The sequence below is a fragment of the Lingula anatina genome, chromosome 6 (assembly GCF_051362555.1).
Source record: "Lingula anatina isolate TDL-2025a chromosome 6, LinAna3.0, whole genome shotgun sequence".
NCBI lineage: Eukaryota > Metazoa > Brachiopoda > Lingulata > Lingulida > Lingulidae > Lingula > Lingula anatina.
The window spans coordinates 21079387-21101020 of record NC_141772.1 but is presented as its reverse complement, the minus strand read 5'-3'; the positions used below and the strand labels follow the sequence as shown (position 1 = coordinate 21101020).

General features: G+C 37.8%; 1 protein-coding gene across 1 annotated transcript in view; it reads right to left on the bottom strand.

Moving 5' to 3' along the window:
* Nucleotides 1–5242: 5242 nt before the first annotated feature.
* LOC106172692 (uncharacterized) overlaps nt 5243–21634 on the bottom strand; it is a 30408-nt gene continuing 14016 nt past the window's right edge. Inside the window, exons 2-6 of the mRNA XM_013553504.2 lie at nt 12552–12744; nt 8939–9072; nt 8470–8608; nt 7965–8112; nt 5243–7707 (exon numbers count right to left, since the gene is read on the bottom strand). Of these exons, the coding sequence (XP_013408958.2) occupies nt 7543–7707; nt 7965–8112; nt 8470–8608; nt 8939–9072; nt 12552–12744 (779 nt within the window). The 3' untranslated portion in view covers nt 5243–7542. The remainder of the gene's footprint in view (nt 7708–7964; nt 8113–8469; nt 8609–8938; nt 9073–12551; nt 12745–21634) is intronic.

The window sequence follows — 21634 nt, the reverse complement described above, 5'->3', positions numbered from 1 at the left end:
ATTTTGGAGATTCATTTTAGTAGCATCTGTTTTCGTCTGAAAAAAAAAGGATGGAAGGGGATATAAACGTGTTTTAGGCCAAGGATTTAGAGATGCCCGTGGACAAATTTGAAGGAAATGGTGATGTGTGTAGACAAAGAAAATATGACTCAGGGACGTTTTTGGACGCGGAAGCCTTTAATATGAACGTGATTGCTATCAGTGGTGTAGATGTAGGCCTAATATAGAAATAAGAGGGATGTATACACGTACAGCTCTGACTGAAACGAGCATGATTATATGTATATAACCTCTTTTGCTGCAAGAAGTGCTGCAATCAGGAATGATAAATAATGATGAAAGAAACTGAGAGAGAGAGCGACACAAGTCTGAAAGGATAGAGGTTATCACTTAACTATATTCGAATCCCTGTCCTAATGGGATCATTTAGAGCGAATCGATAAGATGGCCCCTAGGAAAAAAAAACTGAAGCAAAAACTATGCAGTTTGTCCTACATGCACAAGAGTACAAATGTTAGAAATGGTGGTACATGTAGTTCTATTATGCTTTGTGTGTTCTAGAAATGTTCTTTTGTGATTTGGTTCTTGAAATAAAAAATGTATTTGTTCTGCCTATATGAAAATATTTCCATCGGCGCTGGCTTGAATAAAAAGATGCTGTGATGTATCCTTGGGCAGAAATAAAAAGAAATTTTTGGAATAATGTTTACGTAAAAATCTGGTTTTGACTTTGCTCCGTCTGTCTTTGCGAATGTGCACCACGCTTGCTTGTTCTCAGAATTGCCATTCCGAATTTTACCAATGTTTTATGAATTTTGTACATAGCACGCTGCCATTGTGATGGAGTACATGTATTGAACATGTCACATACCATTGTTTTGCTAGTGCGGAAACTATTTAGCAGAATTTATGTCGATCGCTGCGAGCTATTAGGTTCCTAGTCTATAGAGATCGTCGTCTCTGTATTCATGGTATTATGATTTAAGTACATATGTTTCTGACTTGCAGATATGCCATAAAATGTCATTGTTTCTGAATAAACTTGGGAAGCAAAAAAGGGATTGCATACCCGATGCACAATATACCTGATGTACTCCCATGTATACATCGTATAATATATAGTATGCATATAATTTTTACACTATGAATATCATCAAATGCTGTCAAGCATATATGAAATATTTGTGTATGTACGGTGTGTGTATATGTGTATCGTGAAGAAATTCCAATAACGCAGTTCGAAAAAAGAAATAATTTTAAGATGCCTCGTATGGCGACATCCTTCATTTCTAAAACAATTTCTAGAATGCACTGCCGACTGTTTTTTTTCTCCCACGAGTGAGTTTATCCACCCTGCCACACGACATCTCTCCTCATCAAAGAAGAAATAATACTAAAATAATCTGCTTATCCTCAACAGAAACGTAGCCATGTTTCTGTTCGTAAGATTCCTTGTTGATTTAAACCAGGGCGACATTTTAATGTCTGTGCTGGGTTATTGGTTCCATTAAGCTGTAATTTAGGTCTGGCAAACATATTTTCCTCTAAATATTTGACATTTACGTATCGTTTTGAAACATCGCAGAAAAATGGTCTCCTTGAATTGATTTGAAGGATTCTTCCGTGAAAGGTTTGGCGTGCCTCATGCACTAAATCTTGCTACTTGTTTACAGGAGGAAAACCTGCCCACAGTCCCCTTTAAATATGTGTTTGTGGCAGCGTGCGATACATGTGGGCTCAAAACCTCAACCATGGGCTCGAGAACAAAGCGATGAAATTAATCTGTGCTTGTGTGTGTATGCATGTATGTATGTTTTGATAAGCAAAGACCAACTTTCAATTTCTGTAATTTCGGATGTTCTATTTTTCATTGGACCGATTTAGATATGCCAATGGCGATGAAAATGTCCGTTTTGTGCAACTCCTATCTTGTCAATTATTCCTTCGGTACAACATACACATTATGTTAAAATATTATCTGGTTTAAATCTATATAGACATTAATGTTTAATCTTAAGGTTCGAATGGAAAATGGAGGCGTGCGAAAATTCTAGATTTCGATTTGTTGTCACTGGTGTCAAACAGGGATATCATAATTACGCCCTTGTGGTCTTTTTTATTGATTTCTACATTGTTTTAAGGTCGGGTAGCTGAGTGCTTAAGAAAGTTGTGTCGCCAGCCCAGATTTAAGCCACCTGAATGAGCGAAGAACTGATTTAACTTTTATCACTTTTAACGAACATAAACGTGGCTAACTTCAGGCCCGTAGCCAGGGGGGTCGAGGGGTTCGAAAGAACCGCCCCTTTTGCTGGGAAAAGGTCCACTCTGGGTAAAATTTGATCTAGGTACATGAAGTTTTTATGGGAAAAGGTCCACTTTTTCAGAAAAAGAACCCCCCTTTTGAAATTGCTGGCTACGGGCCTGAACTTGTACAAACATATAAGTACTGTACTATTGCCCTTTCTCGTATTCGTTGATTCTAGAACCAGGAGTCAGAAATTGAATATATATTGCCTCAGTGCAAAATTGTATTGATCTAACTGCAAAAACATGATACACGAAACATAAGCAAATGTTACGGTAACGAAATGGCACATCTACAAATATCTGGCTTCATTTTTTTAATTGAGAAACCTGGTTACGTTTGACTGATGAAGCCCATTACAAAGAAGAAACAAGATCTCTGTTGCGTGTCTCCCTGCAAAGTATATAAAGGATGAAAGCTCTGTACGCGCTATGCTTTTCCATGATTCATATAAATGCACGCGTTGGTCTGAGAGAGAGAGAGAGAGAGAGAGAGAGAGAGAGAGAGAGAGAGAGAGAGAGAGAGAGAGAGTTTGGTGTTATGGTGATATGATGAGTTTTTATCATACTTTTATTAAAAAGTTATTTACTGATCACCTTGAAATACAGAGATACAGACAACACAATAAGATGCAATGCAGTGCATTATAATTTGTCATTTTAATTGGCCTTTTAATTTGAATTGTACCCTTTTAATATTAGAACTGATCAAAAAAAGTTAATAAGAAAACTGACAAGAAAGACTGCATGACCATTGGCTTTGATCAGCTTGTCGCAAAAGTAAAAGCTTACTATAAATTACTCTTAGTCACCCAAGTGCTCTAATAGATATAATAGGTTTTAATTGAATTATCCTATAATTTATAAGTGTGTGAAAGCCATAACTGGGCGTTGAGGACTACCACCGCCCTTATTTTCCATGATGAGATCTGACGAGTAAAAACAAGGCACATCTGTCGGTAAAGTCTCTCACGCGACAATGACTTTATAAAAAAGCCATCTCTTTGTGTGGTCGAGTTACGAAACAGAATACGCAACATTGGAGACAATGGCAAGTTCATCGAGTGATGAGTGCCAAAGTGTTGCCAATTCTACTCTCGGTCGATCAACATTTAATCAATCTATTTGTATGACGTTTGTTTTCAGATGGTATCATGTAGTTGAAGCTGAGATTAACAATAAACCTTTTCATATTGATGTATATAATCGGAAGCGGACCAAGACATCAGCGCGAGCGGGTTGAGGTTTTTGGCACTTTACTCCTCGATGTTTTATTTATTTAATTCCTATGCTTTCTTGTTTGTTGGATCACTTATTTGTTTCTTGATATTTATATGTCTTGCTTATACCCATTAAAGCACGTTTAGAATTGTCTTTGGGGAATGGGCGGGGCCGACCACGATCCGCCACTGCTATTGGATGCCATGGGACTCACCCGAGAAAGCATTAAACGAAGCATTGCGTGACGTCACACGCCATTTGAAAACATGCGAGGATTTGCTTAAAGTTGGGTTGATTTTCTAGGAAAACAGGTGGAACTTTATGCGCCTGAATCTCGCCCTAAACACGCAAAATATAAAAGTGACACGCAAAATATGGTGTTTTTCATCTGTTGTGCAACAGTCTGTTGTTCGATAAAATGGAATGAAAGCAACCTGAACATATTCGCAGATAAATGCAGTCGGCTTGTATCCGCACTTGTTAGTCTGCCATTATTTTTAACTCCACTCTCCTCAAAATTCTCATTTAATTTTAGTTAAGTTGCGAGACGTTGAGCTATCCCGGATAATATGATGTTCATCTTAGGCTGTATTCCCAGAGCTTTTAGATCGATCTATCCCCGCGGGGAGTCTCACTAGATTACTGTCAGATAATCCGGCTTAAATGTCCGTCCCGCCTACTACAAGCTGTAAGGGGATAATTAACTTTCGTGTCCGCTCGGCTGACAGCTATTTAGCGTGAACCCCCAGGGAGTTAGGTCGATCTAAAGTAGATCGATCTAATCTCTGGAAATGGGGTCTTAGTGTTGCTTCAGAGTGAAGCATTTGATACTGAGAATAATCAGAACCTTTTAATGACTTATCTGATATCTATTAGTAATTGCCTATAGACATGTACTTCATGACGTCATACGACATTAGAAAACATGCTAGAACCCGCTAGAAGCTAGGTAAAAGGATAAAACTCTGTGGACCAGGAATGTCGTCTTAGAAAGTTGTACCAAAGTAACACACAAAATGTGGCTATTTCGGACCGTTGTGTAACAGACTGCTAGTCGACAAAACTAACACAAAACAGCCAGAAAAGATTTTGAGAATAGATATTTCATATTCGACACCTTCTAATGTGGCTGCTATTAGTGATTGTCTATAGAAATGCATATGGTCTGTTTCAATGGTAGAATAGGCCCCGAGCTGTGGTGAATATTTCCCTCTCTTTTGATTTAGATATGCTGAAATGGCAAAGCCAGTCCACAGAGTCAATACCACGAATTTCACGACAGCTTGTCGGTTTTCCGTTCCTTAATCTTACGGGATGAAAGCAGAGGCCAAATGTTTGCACATTCTTTGGTTTAATCTGGTTTATGGAAAATTTAGCAAAACCTATGCTTGACGTGGGCTTGGAAAATCCTTTTTCTCTGAGCCCCCGCCTTCACTCCAGTTCACCTCCAGCTAAAATGACCACCCACCTTCACGTCTTACACCACTACACGTCACTTCCGGTACAATTCTGTCTCCTCCGGTACCCTCTATTCAAGGCAATCAACAACGGATGTTCTTTTTCAATCAAGTTTGTGATAGAAGTAATTTTTTGCACGCAGTTGAATGTAATGCATGTAACGTTTATGTATTTTTAACATTTCTCAGATCTCTTTGGTTAACAACGATAAATGTTATGTTGCATTTAGGTATTGACAATAAATGGAAGAACAAGTATATCTATATTAAACAATATTTTATTATTTTACATTTCATCCAGAAAAATATGATGATAATAATAATAATAATAAGACCAACAGCACCAAGATACAATATTGCCTGCCTCAAAATCTGTCTTAACTAATCGACGTTCAAACTATCTCTTTTAGGTTCACTACAAAAGAAAATGCACTATGAAATACACTAAAAAGAAAAATTATCAAAACACCATTACCAGAAGTACAAAACAGAATTGCTTAATTGAGTTATTATTTCATCCACTGGGTCGTATTTGGCGCCATTTTTAAATGTTTCAAGCGTAAACCTTAAAATTTGTACTTTATACTACACGTTGCGTTCACAATAAGGAAACAGCATCCACATTTGTGACTAAATAGGAAGTTATAAATTTGTAACTTGGAGCCATTATCTTGAATAACATTTAATGCTTATTTGGTAAAATACTTAACTCACATTCCGGCAAAACCCATAGGAAGAATGCTGTAAGTTAAAATCACGAGAAAGGACAGGAAGATTGCCCATTAAAAATCGTATATGATAAATTAGTAAATACTGCGAGAGAATAAAGATTGATGCTAAAAAGCTAAGCGACTTGCCACCATTACTGCGCGTAATATAACTTATTTATTATACATTTATACGTGACATAAAAGCTAAAAGCGATTTATTCTTAACATATTGTGTACGTTATATATTTGTATCGACAGGCTGGATCGTTGACAAGCAGAAATTTTCTAATGCGCGATGGAAATCAAATCATAAACATAAACAAAACAAAGAGCTACATCCGATGATAGCCAATAACTTGAGACTATGTAGCCACTGTATATATCCGATTAAATCCTCCAAATCAATCATATAATTAATCCATTTAATCATTATTATCATAAAGTTTAATGAAATAACTATACCATACAAGCAAACATTCGAAGTTCACCCAAAGCTTGTGTGTCGTGAAACACTTGCACCCCATTTCCATAGATTTTTAGATCGATCTATCCCTGTGGGGAGTCTCACTAGATTACTGTCAGCTTAGCCGGCTTTAGCGTCTGTCCCGCCTACTAAAAGCTGTAAGGGGGTAATTAACTATGGTGCCCGCTCCGCTGACTGCAATTAAGCGTGAACCCCCAGGGAGTTAGATCGATCTAAATCTCTGGGAAAGCACCCTTGGATGGCGACTGTTGCTTTCTCTACTATAAGAAAATATTAAAACAAATATCAAAAGAGCAACCATTCCCAATATTCGGATTCTCGGTGCCACAAACCCACCCTATGTCTGGGCACACTGTGCGTGCGCATTGCATGTCGCTTGTGCCTCACTAAAACGCGCTCATCCTGAAGTCATGTGACCAGAATGAACTCCATAAACTTTCACAACCAGAAATAACACGAACCATTACATCCAGTTGAAGCATAAAGCGATGTGAACATTACAGCCATGTTCACGGATTGGCACGTAGGATGGGCCTACCATTACTGTTCTTCTCAAAGGCGTCATGCCGTGGGACACGCATGCGCAAACAATTAGCTCTGAAGCTTACGCTTGCATAGGTTTGAGCGTCTTGAACTTGATACTTATACCTCTAGTAACTTTCATAGGCAACGATTAACTTAAATTATTCCATTAGTCGACAAAAATGCAAATTTACATAACTTTGCAAAAAGTTTTACAAAGAATATGCTGCCAAACTGTCTCCTCCTGCAAAGGGCTCGAAGCCATCATGGCTTCCTCGAATCTCACTCCCCTCCATGACTTTGTCGCAAAAACACCTCAGAAGAGTCTGTCGTCTGCCGCCTTCTCCCTCTCTTTATATGTATGCCAACCCAAGTCTATGAATATCTTACGTTTGATTTTAAACTCAGCATTAGGCTAAATATGTTTATATACACTATATTTTTACATATCCAAAGAGATGGTATTTCAATTGAGGCTTCGGACATCATGGGGTGTTCTTGGCTGAGAGACAATCCACTTGGAAGTAAACATGTTTCTGAAGAAAATGGCAGTCAGTATGATTGATCACAGTAACAGTAAAAGACACCACCAAAACACCATTGAGAGGAATTAAGTCTTAACGAAGCCATCGATCTCTCTCTCTGATCATCTCTCTCTGTGATTATGTCTTTGCTTCCTTTTTAAGTCTCATGTCAGTATTTTTTTTACATTCGATACAAGTCCAGTGACAGAAAGGGCCAGAGGCAGAGACAGGAGCCATGTAGACCAAACATCACAGATTTAGACTATTTTTCACCACGGCGTCTTGGAAAAAGGTGCCTAACTTGGAGTTGAGTAATTTATTCACGATGTCCTCCAGGTGAGGAAAAATGCAAGTCCAAGTTGTAAACAAACATTTACGAAAAGAAGAGTAAGCGTGGGTGCGTCTTGCACGTGGGCCGTACTTCTGGCGCTCTCCTGTCTATTGGTGCCTTCTCCGGGAGACGACGTTGCTCCGGAAGCTGAGCTCTGAATAAAATGAAGATGAAAGACAAATAGATTGAATTGAAAAAGAAAAGAACATGACTTTCTTTTCACTTTGGTTGGATTTTACTGATTCTGTTTCTTAATTTGAAACCTTTTTCTTTGCAAAAAAAAAAAAAAAAACTAAAACCAGTGCGGGATTCGCCAGAAGATCAATTGTGACACACACATATACACAACAAATATAAATATAATAATAATAATAATAATAATAATAATAATAATAATAATAATAGTTGTACCTTTGACGTCCCAGCGAGTGCTTTACTTGAGCAAGTTTGACTGAGGTCTAGCGCTGTGTTCACTAATACATCAGTTATAGTGGAGGCTTCTGGACCACATTTAGCAAATATATTATCTTTTACACAGTTTAGGAAGTCGTCCAAACGTCTGTAAAAAAAAATCGCACCTGTGATGACCTTAATAATGGTTTACCATGTTTTTGATAAAATATCCATTAAGTATAATAATTAAATGTAATAAAAAGAACATAAAATATGCTTGCATTCACAACGCCTGCCATTGAGCTTCTAAATTAATTGTTAATCCTCCGAAGTTCCGATAATGTCATATTGCTGATAATATAAAGCCTGCTTCATTAATCCCCCCTAAAAAAAAAAAAAAAAAAAAAAAAAAAAAAAAAAAAAAAAAAAAAAAAAAAAACTCAAGGTTCATGGTATTATCTTTTATACTTTGACAATACCATGAAAAAGAACCATGCAAAATACTAAAAAATATTTTACTTACATACAAACAATCTGCACAGCGGCTTGTTGTCCAATTTTAGCATTATACGTGACGTCATCAGAAACTGTGTAATACGTACGATAGCAATTTTCGGAATATTTTTTTTGTGCGATGTAACAATTCTGATGCATGGCATACACTGAAAGTAAAAAGTTAAAGTGGTATTTCAAATATTGTGCTCTAATATTGTGCTAATTGTATAAAGGGAAACGGATCCTTGTAAAAGTTTTTAAAGACGGCTTCTTAAAAGCTGTTAATTATACAGTGCAAGGAGTAAATATTTGATTCCTTTAAACAACGAGAAATTATGCTCTCAGAAAGCTTGATTAAAATTCAAATAAGGTATGAGTATTGTCCATTGTGTAAAAAAGTGAAAACAACACAAATAATTTCAAGATAACTCCCCTTAAGACGTTTCAATACACCATTTATACAATACATTGAAACATATAAAATTTATTACCGTTACCTTCGTATAGTTTAGGATGGGTGCAGAGTTCTTGAAAATTGGTCATATTATATAAATAAGTTTGGACTTGTGACTTCGTCTCTGGGCACATTTTGATCATAAATTCGAGACACCGGGTTCCTTGATCGTATCCCCTGAAAAATATTTAAGTAAAGTATATTTTAGTAAAGCAGTAAAGCACGCGCGTGTGTGTGTGCGCGTGCGGGCTCGAGTGCACGTGCTTAAATGGTTGAACAGACATGTTACGCACGTAATATCCATTGGCCAATTCCATTTACGCTACTATAACAAATAGAAAAAAAGGAGTTGATAAAATCTTAATATTACTTTAAAAAAGTGAACATGCTTATTAAAAGGAAATGGTATTTGCAATACATAAGTCTACGAGGATCCCGCGCTATCAATTAAATCTGTGAAGGTCCCTGGATTCATGGTGAACAAATAACATAAAGTGCGTAGATCGATTTTCCAGTCGCTTTCTTTTTGTTTCAGAGTTTTGTGTCCTGACATAAGCGGTTGAACCTATTTAAAGTGAATGTTATACCACTTATACCGGGAACACAAAGGAAGCAGCGATTTATATATTCAAAATGAGCGGTTAACATTCGTACTAAAATGACAAGAAATCCTGCTGTGACGCGACAATTATGTTTTGACGTCATTGTTTAAAATGACGTCACAACACGTGTAGATTGCCGTGGCGTCACCATTGTCGTTAAGGTATGCGTGGTGTGGATTTCAAAGATGCCTATTTGCAATGGTTTCCTCAGTTTGATCTAATTTGTTTATTTAATGGACTGAAGGTTTCCTCCAAACAGAAGACACCAAGTACCCATGAAAAAAATGAAAAAGGAAAAGAAAAAATGCTGCTTGAATACTGATCACCACTATCACAAACAAACAGAAGTAGATTTAATGCAGCAACTATACCCCGAAGTAAAGGTGTTTTTGTTCACTGAATGAATCTAAGAACGCCACATGATTAAATGCACACACATATGTATGAATAAATATTTTTAAAATCCCAATCTGTCCTTTACATCAGTAATTTGCTCCTAATTCTATGTCATGTATGGGCATATCATAAAATTGACTCCTCGGGGGAAGAATATCAGGCTTACCACCCTGTGTATAGAAGTATAGACAATAAACACAAGAGTACACATCATTTATCTTCTTCGTTCTCCATCACCATCAAGACCCTGAATGTCAGGGTGTCCCTTCGAAGCTCAAATCTGCACACCTGGCGAACTTTACACGTGGATGCACACGCAGGCTGTTTTTTGGGGTGTACGGGTCAGAAATTTTGCTGCTTCAAAATATCAAATGTCAGATCAGGATTGTGAGACCATGTGGGTTTATACGGTTTATGGTTTATTTATTGCCACCTGTCCGTGCTAACTAATACTGTCCTTTGAGTACGGACCCCTGCCGCTTGAAAGGTACTTAATAGCAGAAACTGTATATACTTTTTATTGTTAAGAGCCATCAAGTTATCTTCCCCATTTTCTGCTTTATGATCACGCTGATGTTGGAGAAAGGGGCTCAGTACTTCTCTGCCTAATACGAGGGTGATAAATTGTATTGTATAGGTCTTTAATAATAATAAGATAATAATAAAATGTATTACTCTTACGTTTAAAAGCATGACATGAACCTCAGCAAACAGCTGAGGTCGTATGCGTTTTATTCCAGAATTATCACCCTAAGTTTTGCATCTTATTTACAGCACAACCTTCCGTCTTAAAACTCCAGTTATCGGTTATCGGATAAATCTTATGGAAACTATTTATTCTTTATTAGCTGAAATTTATATGAACATTGCTAAACTCATATCTTCCCGTTACTCGAAAAAATATCCTTTCCGAAAACGTCCGAGTTGTGCCGAGGCTACTATGGCTGGAAGACAATACCATATCCCAGCATTCGCTCAACTAATACCCATCCTTTCAAATAGCATTCCTCTGGCGTCCTCGCTCAACCTCGAAACATTAAGTGGTCTTCGAAGTATGTATCACGCAGCATGTTTGCTTAAGCACTATAAATTAATAGAAAAAACACACAACTGGCAAGTGCCAAACAGCCAGAGGACTACCATACGTGTATCCTGTTATCTGAAATTAAATTCTTCATCATTATTTACTTGTTATTGGGTTTTAAGCGGTAATCGTATGTTTGAAACCTGACACTTATTGGTATTTATAAGGGTAGGCCGGGGTTTAATGTATTATAAATCAACGGGGCAGAATGGTTCTGAAGAGTTTGGAGAGGTGGAAACGCCAAAGTCAAGTGCTGCTCGATTTTTCTATTTTTTTCACGAAATATTGTTAAGCTTTCTTCTTTTTCCTTCTCTCCTACTTCTTCTCATTATTGTCATTATCATTATTATATAATAACAGCTATAAGCTGTTAAATACGCGTGTCTATCAGTAACCATAAGATAACCCTCCCCTTTACCTTCCTCCTCTCCTTCCATAACTCCCTTTCCTCCCTCACCACCCCCCATCCCAACCCCCCCCTCTCTCTCTCTCTCCCCATCTCTCTCTCTCTCTCTCTCTGTCTCTCTCTCTCTCTCTCTCTCTCTCTCTCTCTCCATCTCTCTCTCTCTCTCTCTCTCTCTCTCCCCCTCTCTCTCTCTCTCCCCATCTCTCTCTCTCTCCCCCCATCTCTCTCCCCATCTCTGTCTCTCTCTGTCTCTCTCTCTCTCCCCTCTCTCTCTCTCTCTCTCTCTCTCTCTCTCTTTCTCATAGGTCATGCCGTACAGTTGTTACGATGTACCAGACAACTAACATGTTACCAGACGAGTTCTTTGTGGTACGTTGTACTGGGTGTGTAGTATATCATTTCGTCACAGCATCACATTCAAGAGTCGGGTACATTTTCTCTCATAAAAATCTCACACACTACGGCGCTAAGTGGAACTAACTGCCAAGATGTCACAAGTATTTTCTTTTCCCCTTATCCTCGTCCACTTCATGCTATTATTTCCCGTGTAGACAACATGTACCTCTTATGTGTACTCAAATGAAAAGATGTAATCCATAGATCTTTTCTTACATAAACGCACACACCCTGTGAAGCAGGATTTATAGGCAAGTCTTGACAGAAATCCTTGCGTAAGACATTCATTTGTCATGTTGCATTAATTTCATCGCGAATGTCCTCCAAACGTGCCACACGCGATTTTCTACTTTCAAAGAATCATGCCATGATATCGTGTACGCATTGCCCCTTATCAGCCTTGGTTTTCCAAAATGGCCTCAAAAGACAAAATGGCTGTCAAAACTTAGCGGCTTCAACACTAAATAAAGATGGGATGCTTTTATGATAAAATGATTTTACACTATGCTATACGTATCAGACATCAAGTTTATTGGTGGATCCTGGGGGAGGGGGCAGAGCGGACATGAACCACCCTCTAAGATACGGATGTTTTCATTTCTACCCCTCCTCTCTTTTCCCTTAGAAACAATTCAACGCACGATTTTAGACCAAACCAAACCATCTTCATCTCTCTGTCCCAATTACTTTTTTCTAGCGAAGCAATGCAATTTTTCATTCATATTACCCTTATTTTATTAGCAAAATCATATTATTAGCAAGGCAGACTTACTGGCAGAATGTTCTGATGGCTTCAACGTCGACCCCAGAATACAGAAACCTTGGTCCTGCTGTCAGTTGCCCCAGGTGCTGATTGTAATTCTGTGTGCAGCTCTTTATCTCTTCTCGTACCTGGGAACTGCTGGAGGGACATGTTACGTCTCTGTCCCTTCTTTCTCGCGCTTTGGCATTGCCTGCAAAGCCTCCTGTAAAAGAGGGGAATCAACCATCAGTATAAAGCTGGGATTGATCTACAGGCTCGTAGCCGGGGGGAGGGGTTCGGGGGGTTTGGAAGAACCACCCTTTTTGCTGGGAAAAGGTCCACTCTGGGTAAAATTTGACCTATGTACTTGAGGATTTTATGGTAAAAGGTCCACTTTTTCAGAAAACGAACCCCCCCTCTGAAATTGCTGGCTACGGACCTGATCTATGTATTAATTGTACAAGTTATTGAAGTAAAAGTTGTACAAGTTCGATATGAACATAGTGTATAGTTTTCTCGTTTTTTAAGGCCTGAATTGGAAAAGATAGGCAGCTTTGCATGATATGTAGAGTTAGGATTCGAAAATATGACCTGGGGAAGGGTAAAACGCGGAAAGTATAACATATATGTATGTAAGCACTAGAATGTATAATTATGATATATCTATTTAGAGTCTTGAATCCATAAAAATATTTTCTGTAGACTTTGCAAATAAAATACGAAGTTAAAAGAATCATTTTGAAATGAAAAGTTATGGTATTAATATATTCAATGAAGGGATGCTACATCATATTTCAGTAAGGTGGTTTTTAAATTGTCAGTTATTTCAAAAATAATCGAGCAAAATATGGATTTTAGAAGAGTGCGTTACAAAATGTAGATTATTATTGCCTAGATTGCTTGTTTGTCCATTTCTTGGTTCACAAGAATGGTTCAACCGCTCTTCTCCAACCGTCCCTAGAGAATCTTTTACATGCAGTCTGGTATACCATGTGCAAAAGTGGTTTGCTCTTGAATGAAGTTACATGTTTGCATTCTGCGTATTCACCAAATCTATGACAGGAAATCATTGCAAAATGGGAACCAACTGCTGAGTACACGGATCTGCAGATAAAAGATCGCAAAATCCAATATTTTCTTATTTGATAACTGATAATCGTGATTTATGCCCATAGTATATCTTCTATTATCAGCAAGGCTTTTATTGATGGTGCTTGAAAATCGCCCGGTTAAGGAAAACTGTGGGTAGTGTTAGCCGTCGTAATGAGATGGTTCACCGCTGCATGGAATATTGCTGTTCTTTAATTACCGTTTTGTTTGAAAAAGGCGACTAAAAAATCCCACTTTGATAGAAGTATGACCAAAATGCCTTATATATAATATAATACTGTGGCGGATCTCAGAGCGCATTTCCAATGAAACTACAGTTTTACGTAGGTCGATCCAACTCCACAGCGGCTCTCGCTGAATGCATTCAGTTCAACAGATTAAGACGCCTCCTCCTGGCGTTGAGTAGAATACAGAAAAGCTGGTGATTAAAACGAGGTTGTTTGAAATAAGAGGAAGCGTGTTGGATTGATCTACTTAGAACGATAGTGTCATTGGGAAACAGCCCTTACAAGTGCGTGCCCAGCACCCACCCACCCACCCCCACTTAGATCGGAGGTACCAGTAACCACTTCCACTGGTACTCTCAACGAAGAAAAGGAGTATAATAAGAGAAAAGAGACAAGACCAAGCAATTTTAAATCACTGTGCACTTAATATTACAGTAAAATTATCCTCGTCAACTATTTGAATTTTTTCTTTAACCTTGTGCACCCCCCTCTTCAACTCCGTCGGCTGAATTCAGTGTAGTAGCTCAATTTAAAGTAAAAATTACCTTATGAATTTCGAGCGCTGTCAATATGAGTGGTGCAAAATTGCTTGGCGTTGTGCCTTTTCAGTTCGTCAAACTGTTATATATGTACCGCACATAATTGTACTAATTGTAAATGCTACTGAACAGATTTGGAATTTAAAATTAACATTAATATATTATTAAATATATCATTAAACATATTATTAGATATATTATTATTACTTTTTTTCGTAGTTAACATACACCAAAGTATCAAGTACATGTAAAACCTTTTTTTATTGGTTTAAGAAAAATATGATAAAATATTTAACCCATATCAGAGACGCCTGCACTAAGGTAACATGTGAAGAGACGTCAGTGGTATAACGCTTCAAAAAACGCAATGTTTGTTGACGTCTGAATGGCGAAAAATTTACAGTGAAAAGCATATGCCATAGAAATTGAGTAGACTGAAACAGCCCGCTTTCTAAATCAAAGGGACCGACAAAGCGCACTGTCTAATTATGGCGAACTTATGAACGTTATGTTGGCATGTTGTTTTTAATGCAGACGAAAGAAATATTTTATGTTCTTCAGTCGGCTACAGAAGACGCCAACCATTAAGGATTTATAATTGCCATGGAAATGTAGAACAACGCGTGCCATAAAACAACAGGTAGGACGTAAAAGCAATGGCGGACTCGGGGGGGGGGGGGGGGTCTCACATCTACTACCTGACCCTCAAAATCCTTCTGAAATAACCTAGTCTTCACTTTATCTACCCACATACTGTATAATGACAAAAAACAAGCAAATTTTCATCATACTGTAGTAAAGTTATAGCTACTGCCCCTGTCAAACTTCCTCAAAGCCCTAGATCTGTCAGTAAAAAGGCAATGGACATAGAAAAATGGTTGTCAGAAGAGGGGGCCGAGCACATGTAGAAGGAAAGGCCAATAGTTTATGCAATATATCCCTTATTTATTATGTTTTATAAGTCATTAAAGTACATATAGGCTAGGCCTAGATCAAGGGTACCCCATACAACCAATTCATTTAAAAGAGAGTAGCAAGTAGTATAATAGTGCCCCACATGTAGCAAACATGTATATATGAACGTCAACGAATGCCTGCTACCACACAAGTCGTTAAAAAAAAACAAAACAATCAATCAGAATTAAGGACCTGTCAATCAATGGTCCCATTCATCACGGGACAGTGAGAGAAGCAGCTCCGGTCAAACGGAAAATCTATCCACTCATTGGTCATTCTGTCAGTCTGTCAATTATTCGTTTGTTAATCTATGAACCATGGAGAGGTCTATGTGACGGACTATCACTCAAACTGTCAATAGCAAAATCATGATCATTTCTATCCAGACAATCGGGTTATCAGCCAGTATCAGCGCGTACAAATGTATAAAGTATTTATTTATTAACGTGACATGTGATATAAATACATCACCCGGCCTCATGGGCCTACAAGTCACCGTTCTTTGTACATATATCAGAAACAAAGAAGAAAAAAAATATATATATATATATAAACAAATATTAAGGTTGTATATGTGTCCGATTGTGCAAACATGTCCGTGTGTGTAAGCATGCAATGACACTTTCTATGTGACTATGGACGTCGGTTCATGCGTTTAGTTTAGAGCTTACAAGCTTGCTTACATCCCTCGCATGTGACGAGAGAGAGAGAGAGAGGGGAGAGAGAGAGAGAGAGAGATAGAGAATAAGAGCACCTTGTATCGCTGAAAAGCACACTATCTACAGAACACCGGGCACGTGCCTTCACAACCGGTAATCTGTCATACCTGACACCCATGGAGGTCGTTTTGGGCGGTCAGTCGGTCTGTTGCACCCTACAACCCGTGTAGGTTGTCTCGACTGCTTGGCAAATCTATGAATCTTCGTTATACCAACCTAAACGGTGTAGATTTAATCTAAAACTTTCTTCTCTTTTTAGATCAAAGAACCTTTGGATCAAAGGAACTGACGTGCTAGCATAAATCACGAATAATTGCTTAAGCTAGTTCTTTTATTCGTTGTTATAAGAGTACCGTCTAATTTGTTTTGTGTGTGTGTGTGTGTTTTTTTTTTTTTTAATTTCAATTATATGCATACAAACGCCAGTCATGCGCTGAGAATATAGTTCCTATATTTTAGAAGTAACAATTCCATCGCAGTTGATTCACCAACGCAGACAACAAAACCTTTCCTTTTTAAATGGATGAAAACATCCCTATAGAGTTCCATTTCAAACAACATGCCTACACTTTAAATCCTATCATTGCAAAAGAACATCACGAACACGTCGATATAAAATTGTTACTTCCTCTTTGCTTTACCTGTGTATTGACATTAAACAGTGTAATACCTAAATGTGTCTGCCTGTCCATTATTTAAATGCAACGAACCCAGCGTTCAAGAGCTTTTTATCGCTCTCCAAACTTTCTTTTGATTTGCGTGCTCTTTTCTGAGACCAGGCGGCTGAGGCGGGAGCTTAGTAATGTAGGCAGGCCGCTACTGATCAATATCAATTTCTTTTCTATTTTAGTTTATTTCGAGTGCCGGCTTTTAGATTCCAACTATGACTAATGGGCGGTTTGCGAAAATGATAGTTTTCAGGAGAGAGAGAAAGAGGAAGGGGAGGGGGCAAATGAAGTGAATAACAAAAAGACAATTGACAGACGGAGAAACAAACATTCAGATAGACAAAGAGATATATATTATGGAAAAAAGGAATAAATTAGAACAAGAAATTTAGCTTGTGTATTTAAGGCATCCGTTTATAATGCCAGGTAAACTATAAAACTGTTTGTAACAATTGAGTTTTGGTAAATGCTGTATATCCAGGCGATATAAACCCATAAAAAGTTCAACACATCCGGGCTTATCTTTCATCAGTTACATATAGTCATTATGAAATATGGTGACATGCTCTGAAAGACGGGGAGTGACATCACGCGCGTATCATTTCAAATAGCAATGACATTTCATACCTCATGCACGGGCCATTATCTGCAGATTACCGGCGATGCGGAAAATAATCTCGACAGTCGAAACAAGATAAAAATCCCCGACCCTTCCACTGACACGGTATTCACCATATCAACCACACAACAAACAATTCTTTTGTAAATGACAGGCAAATCTGAAAAGAATTTCTTAAATTACCAAAGATTCCTCACAGGACAAAAGGTTATCTTTCAAACAATAAATTTTCGGTTGACACGCAAAAAAATACTGGAGTTCATTGGTGGCTTTCCCTTCGGGAGAGTAATAAATACTGAAAGGGAAAATACTGCTTGGGTAAAATAAATAACCCGTGTGGGTGTTCTGTTTGTGATAGAACTTATTTCTTTGCTAACTCACAAATGATACTATTCAAACTATAAAAATCAGTAGTTCAGAAATGATTTAGGAAAATAATGATATCGTCAAGTAAAGCTATATTTTATCGTAAAGGCAGCATTAAAACGTTTTATTTTATTAATTACTTTACCGAGGTAATACACTGTGCATTTGTGTGTGCACAAGAGAGAGGCTGTTATGATTTTTGATAGTTTATTGATATCTTCATTATAAATTAAGATGATTTAGGACACTTTTAGTATCCTTTTTAGTGCTAGTATTCTAATCTAGTTAACGGTTGTTTCTATCAAACTCATTTTTCTTTTCATTTCTTTCTCTCTTTCATGCGTTGATTTTGGAAATTGAAATTATCCATATATCAAATGTCGTCAATCTCAATTATTTATGTATCACCGGCGATCGTGTTCCGTTTGAAGCCTCAACCAACAGGGCGTCGGGCGGGCAAATGATCTGTTTATTGACTGTACGCCTCATTTTCTTCTTTCATCTTTTGTCCCATTAGAGGAGAAAAGGCAAACTTGACAAGCAGACGACACACAATGGCTGAATGACAAGCAGCGGGAGATGCACTTCCCATTTTTAAGCGATTTTTTTTTGTCGGAGGCGTTCACATTGCTCGATCTTGATACGCTCTTATTCTTCTGGCATTTGTCCTGCGTTCAGGCAGTGCCGGTAAAACTGTAAAGGGCTGCCGATACTGAATTTGTTTGCTGAGACCAAAGAATGTAGTTATGCAATCATCTTGTACTAGTCACAGTAAATTCTTGCAATCAATGTAGGTATTTTGTTGTTTTACATTAGAAGGGATGCCTATTTAACCAAGGACCAGTTACACAAAAGAACATTAACCAGAATAATTGTATTACTTTTGAAATCAACATTTAGTCTACTTTAAGACAAGGAAAAACAAACTGTAGCCCAATTTAATGAAATATTGCGCCTGTTTTATTAAAGACTTGGCTAATGTTTGAGACCAATACGCATTTTATGGGCCATGGTAATCTTTAGCTGAAGTAGACAACTTTTGGTCTCAAATTTTAGACCAAATTTCAACCCAAATTTCCTTTGTAATAAACCTGGTCCCAGTTCACAACCGTCCTGCAGTAATAGGGACTCATCAGCGTAAACGGGCCCCGCAGCGCTGCAGCGGTTCTGCTGGTGCCCGTAATCCCAGCACACACCTCAATGGCCGGTCCAGGTGTGGGAGAGATCAGATGACACCTGTGTCGTCATCACCACATACTGGTTGATTCTGAACTTGTCACTCTGCCTGGCAGGTGCGCCGCGTGCCTGTTACGTTTGGGAAATAATCTTCTTCCAGTCAAGACTGGCCCCAAGGCTGTGCCTGAATACGATCCACTCCAAGGCTGTGCCTGAATACAATCAACTCCAAGGCTGTGCCTGAATACAATTCACTCCAAGGCTGTGCCTGAATACAATTCACTCCCAGGGCTGTGCTTGGATACATTCCACTCCAAGGCTGTGCCTGAATACAATCCACTCCAAGGCTGTGCTTGAATACAATCAACTCCCAGGCTGTGCCTGAATACAATCCATTCCCATTTTTTTTTTTTTTTTTTGAAGTCGATGTACTCCCCCCGGTCTCCCAGTTTAATCTTTTGTCTACTTTTACCTAAGATAAATCGATATTTATCCATATTAATGGGATATTGCCTCTAATTTATTAAGGGAGGTAGTGGCTATGTTTTAGACCAAAAGACTGTGACTGTGTTGGATATTTGTTTAACTGAAGAAGACTGCATTTTAGTCTAAAAGTTTAGCCCAAGTTTCGGGTTTAAATTATTTTGGGAAAACCGGACCCGGATTGGTTTTTCATAAAGATAGCGTGTTCAAGGAAAAGAAAAGTCAGTCTCCTTAGACACATCCATAATCGTACCTCAACGTTTAACAACAAACGCCTATTCGTTTGGAGATCGATAACTGCATCGTACGTATCCCATTTGTCGACGAAATTATCGGAAAATCTAAGGAACTCACGATTTTTTTAGGTCTCTTGTCTATATTTTCTTTCTTGACAGAGCCTAAATATCCAATTCCCCTGCTACCATACAAGCGACGATATTTTGTCAGAATCATCGCTGTCTACAAAGCAAATTACAAGGAGGATAAGACTAAATTCGGAACAATTCACACTAAGTTTAGTTGGATCGAACTTATCAACTTGGTCTGCAGCGGATTTATTTATTTTTTTTTTTTGCAATCAGTATATTCTCATCTGCAGTGAACTCAGAGACAAATTGTATATAACAAGATTCCTTCAATATTTTAATTTATATGGAAACAGAAAATGTCGGTGTTTTAGAGGGGGGTTATATTTCCCTTGAAATTGATACCAATTGGTCAAAATCTGCCAATCTGTATCATGCGGTATTTAACAAAATGAAAATTGGCCTATTTTAAGAAGTCCACCTAAACGAAATACTGATCTGAAAAAGTATGTCTTTCTTATTATAAAACAGGCAAAATATGTCATACAATGGGATTACTACCAATGTATCTAAGGTCAAGATAAATTTTAAAGGGCAGGGCCATATTTTGGGATTTAAGGTAAGTCCAATTGAGAAACAGCAAGGTCCCAGCGCCAACCGCCCACGATGCGTGCCAGCTTCATTTTTCTAATCTCCAATCGAAGAAGCTGACCAGTAAAATTCCCGCATCCTTTCTGGGAAAATAATCTGGCAGTGATTTCCATGTGTATCGATACCCGCAACTTAGGAACCTCTGACATCTTTACTTTGGGGTTCATCTTCGTCGATTTCTAGTCACGTGTCTTGTCTCATTTGGTATTTCGGATAAAAAGGAACTATGTGGATTCATGAAAGAGTTCGGAGATGGGGGACGGGTATATTGAAATCCGACACGTCTGAAACAGCTTTTTTTCACATCTCCAAATGTTGTATAATCATTACTTATAACAAGTAAATATTTATGCATGTTGTTAAGTGATTTTTTTGTGCGTTTTTGAAGTCTTGGCAATGAAATTTACAGGGTACTTCTAAAATATTTACCCTTTAATATTTTTCATTATCAATCGATTTTATTATTATTATTATTATTATTATTATTATTATTATTATTATTATTATTATTATATAAGTAATTAATTAAATTCAATTGTTTTTTTTTTTCAAAGAGGGAACTTAAGGCAGATCTGCTGCTTCATTCCAAACACTTAACAGTCGAAATGGGACCTCAACGTCAGCAGGCTAAAGAATCTACCAATCGTATCACCCTTCTTTAAAAACTATCACATTTCTTCCAGCTACGTGACATATCCCTGTTACAATACACAAGGTTGATTCTTTCTTGCCCCATAAATAACAATTTCCCCGCTAAAAGCACTGATCACATGGCTTCGGTTTCATTGCAAGGGATCGGAGGCTTACAATTAAGAGATAGAATTTCCAAGCAAACAAGCTCAGCGTGTATGGGGTTGTTAAGGCTGGGCTATAGTTGTCCATGAGAGAGAGCTCATTTTGAAATGGCAGAAATAATTGATGAGACAGTATTAGAGAAAGATATGTTCTGTCACATTACCTGGCTTATGAACGGGTCACAACTTCCAGTAACGTCATTTAACATATTTCTAGTGAGAATAATTGGTCAAACAAGTAAAATCGATTCTAATAATTTTTTTCATTATCAATCAAAATAAAATAATTATCTGACGACACCATTTCGACCTAAACTGAGCCAATTCTTTGTCTCAACATTCCTTTGGAGACCACTTTCCTTTGGTTCGTCGAACGTTGTGCTTCTTCTTGCTCTTATGATTAGATGTTGGTTTTAGCAGAGTTTTTTCTTAGATTTGGGCAAATGAGCAGACCAGTTCAGACGTCTTAATGCCTACTCAGAAAGTCTAACTAAACTCC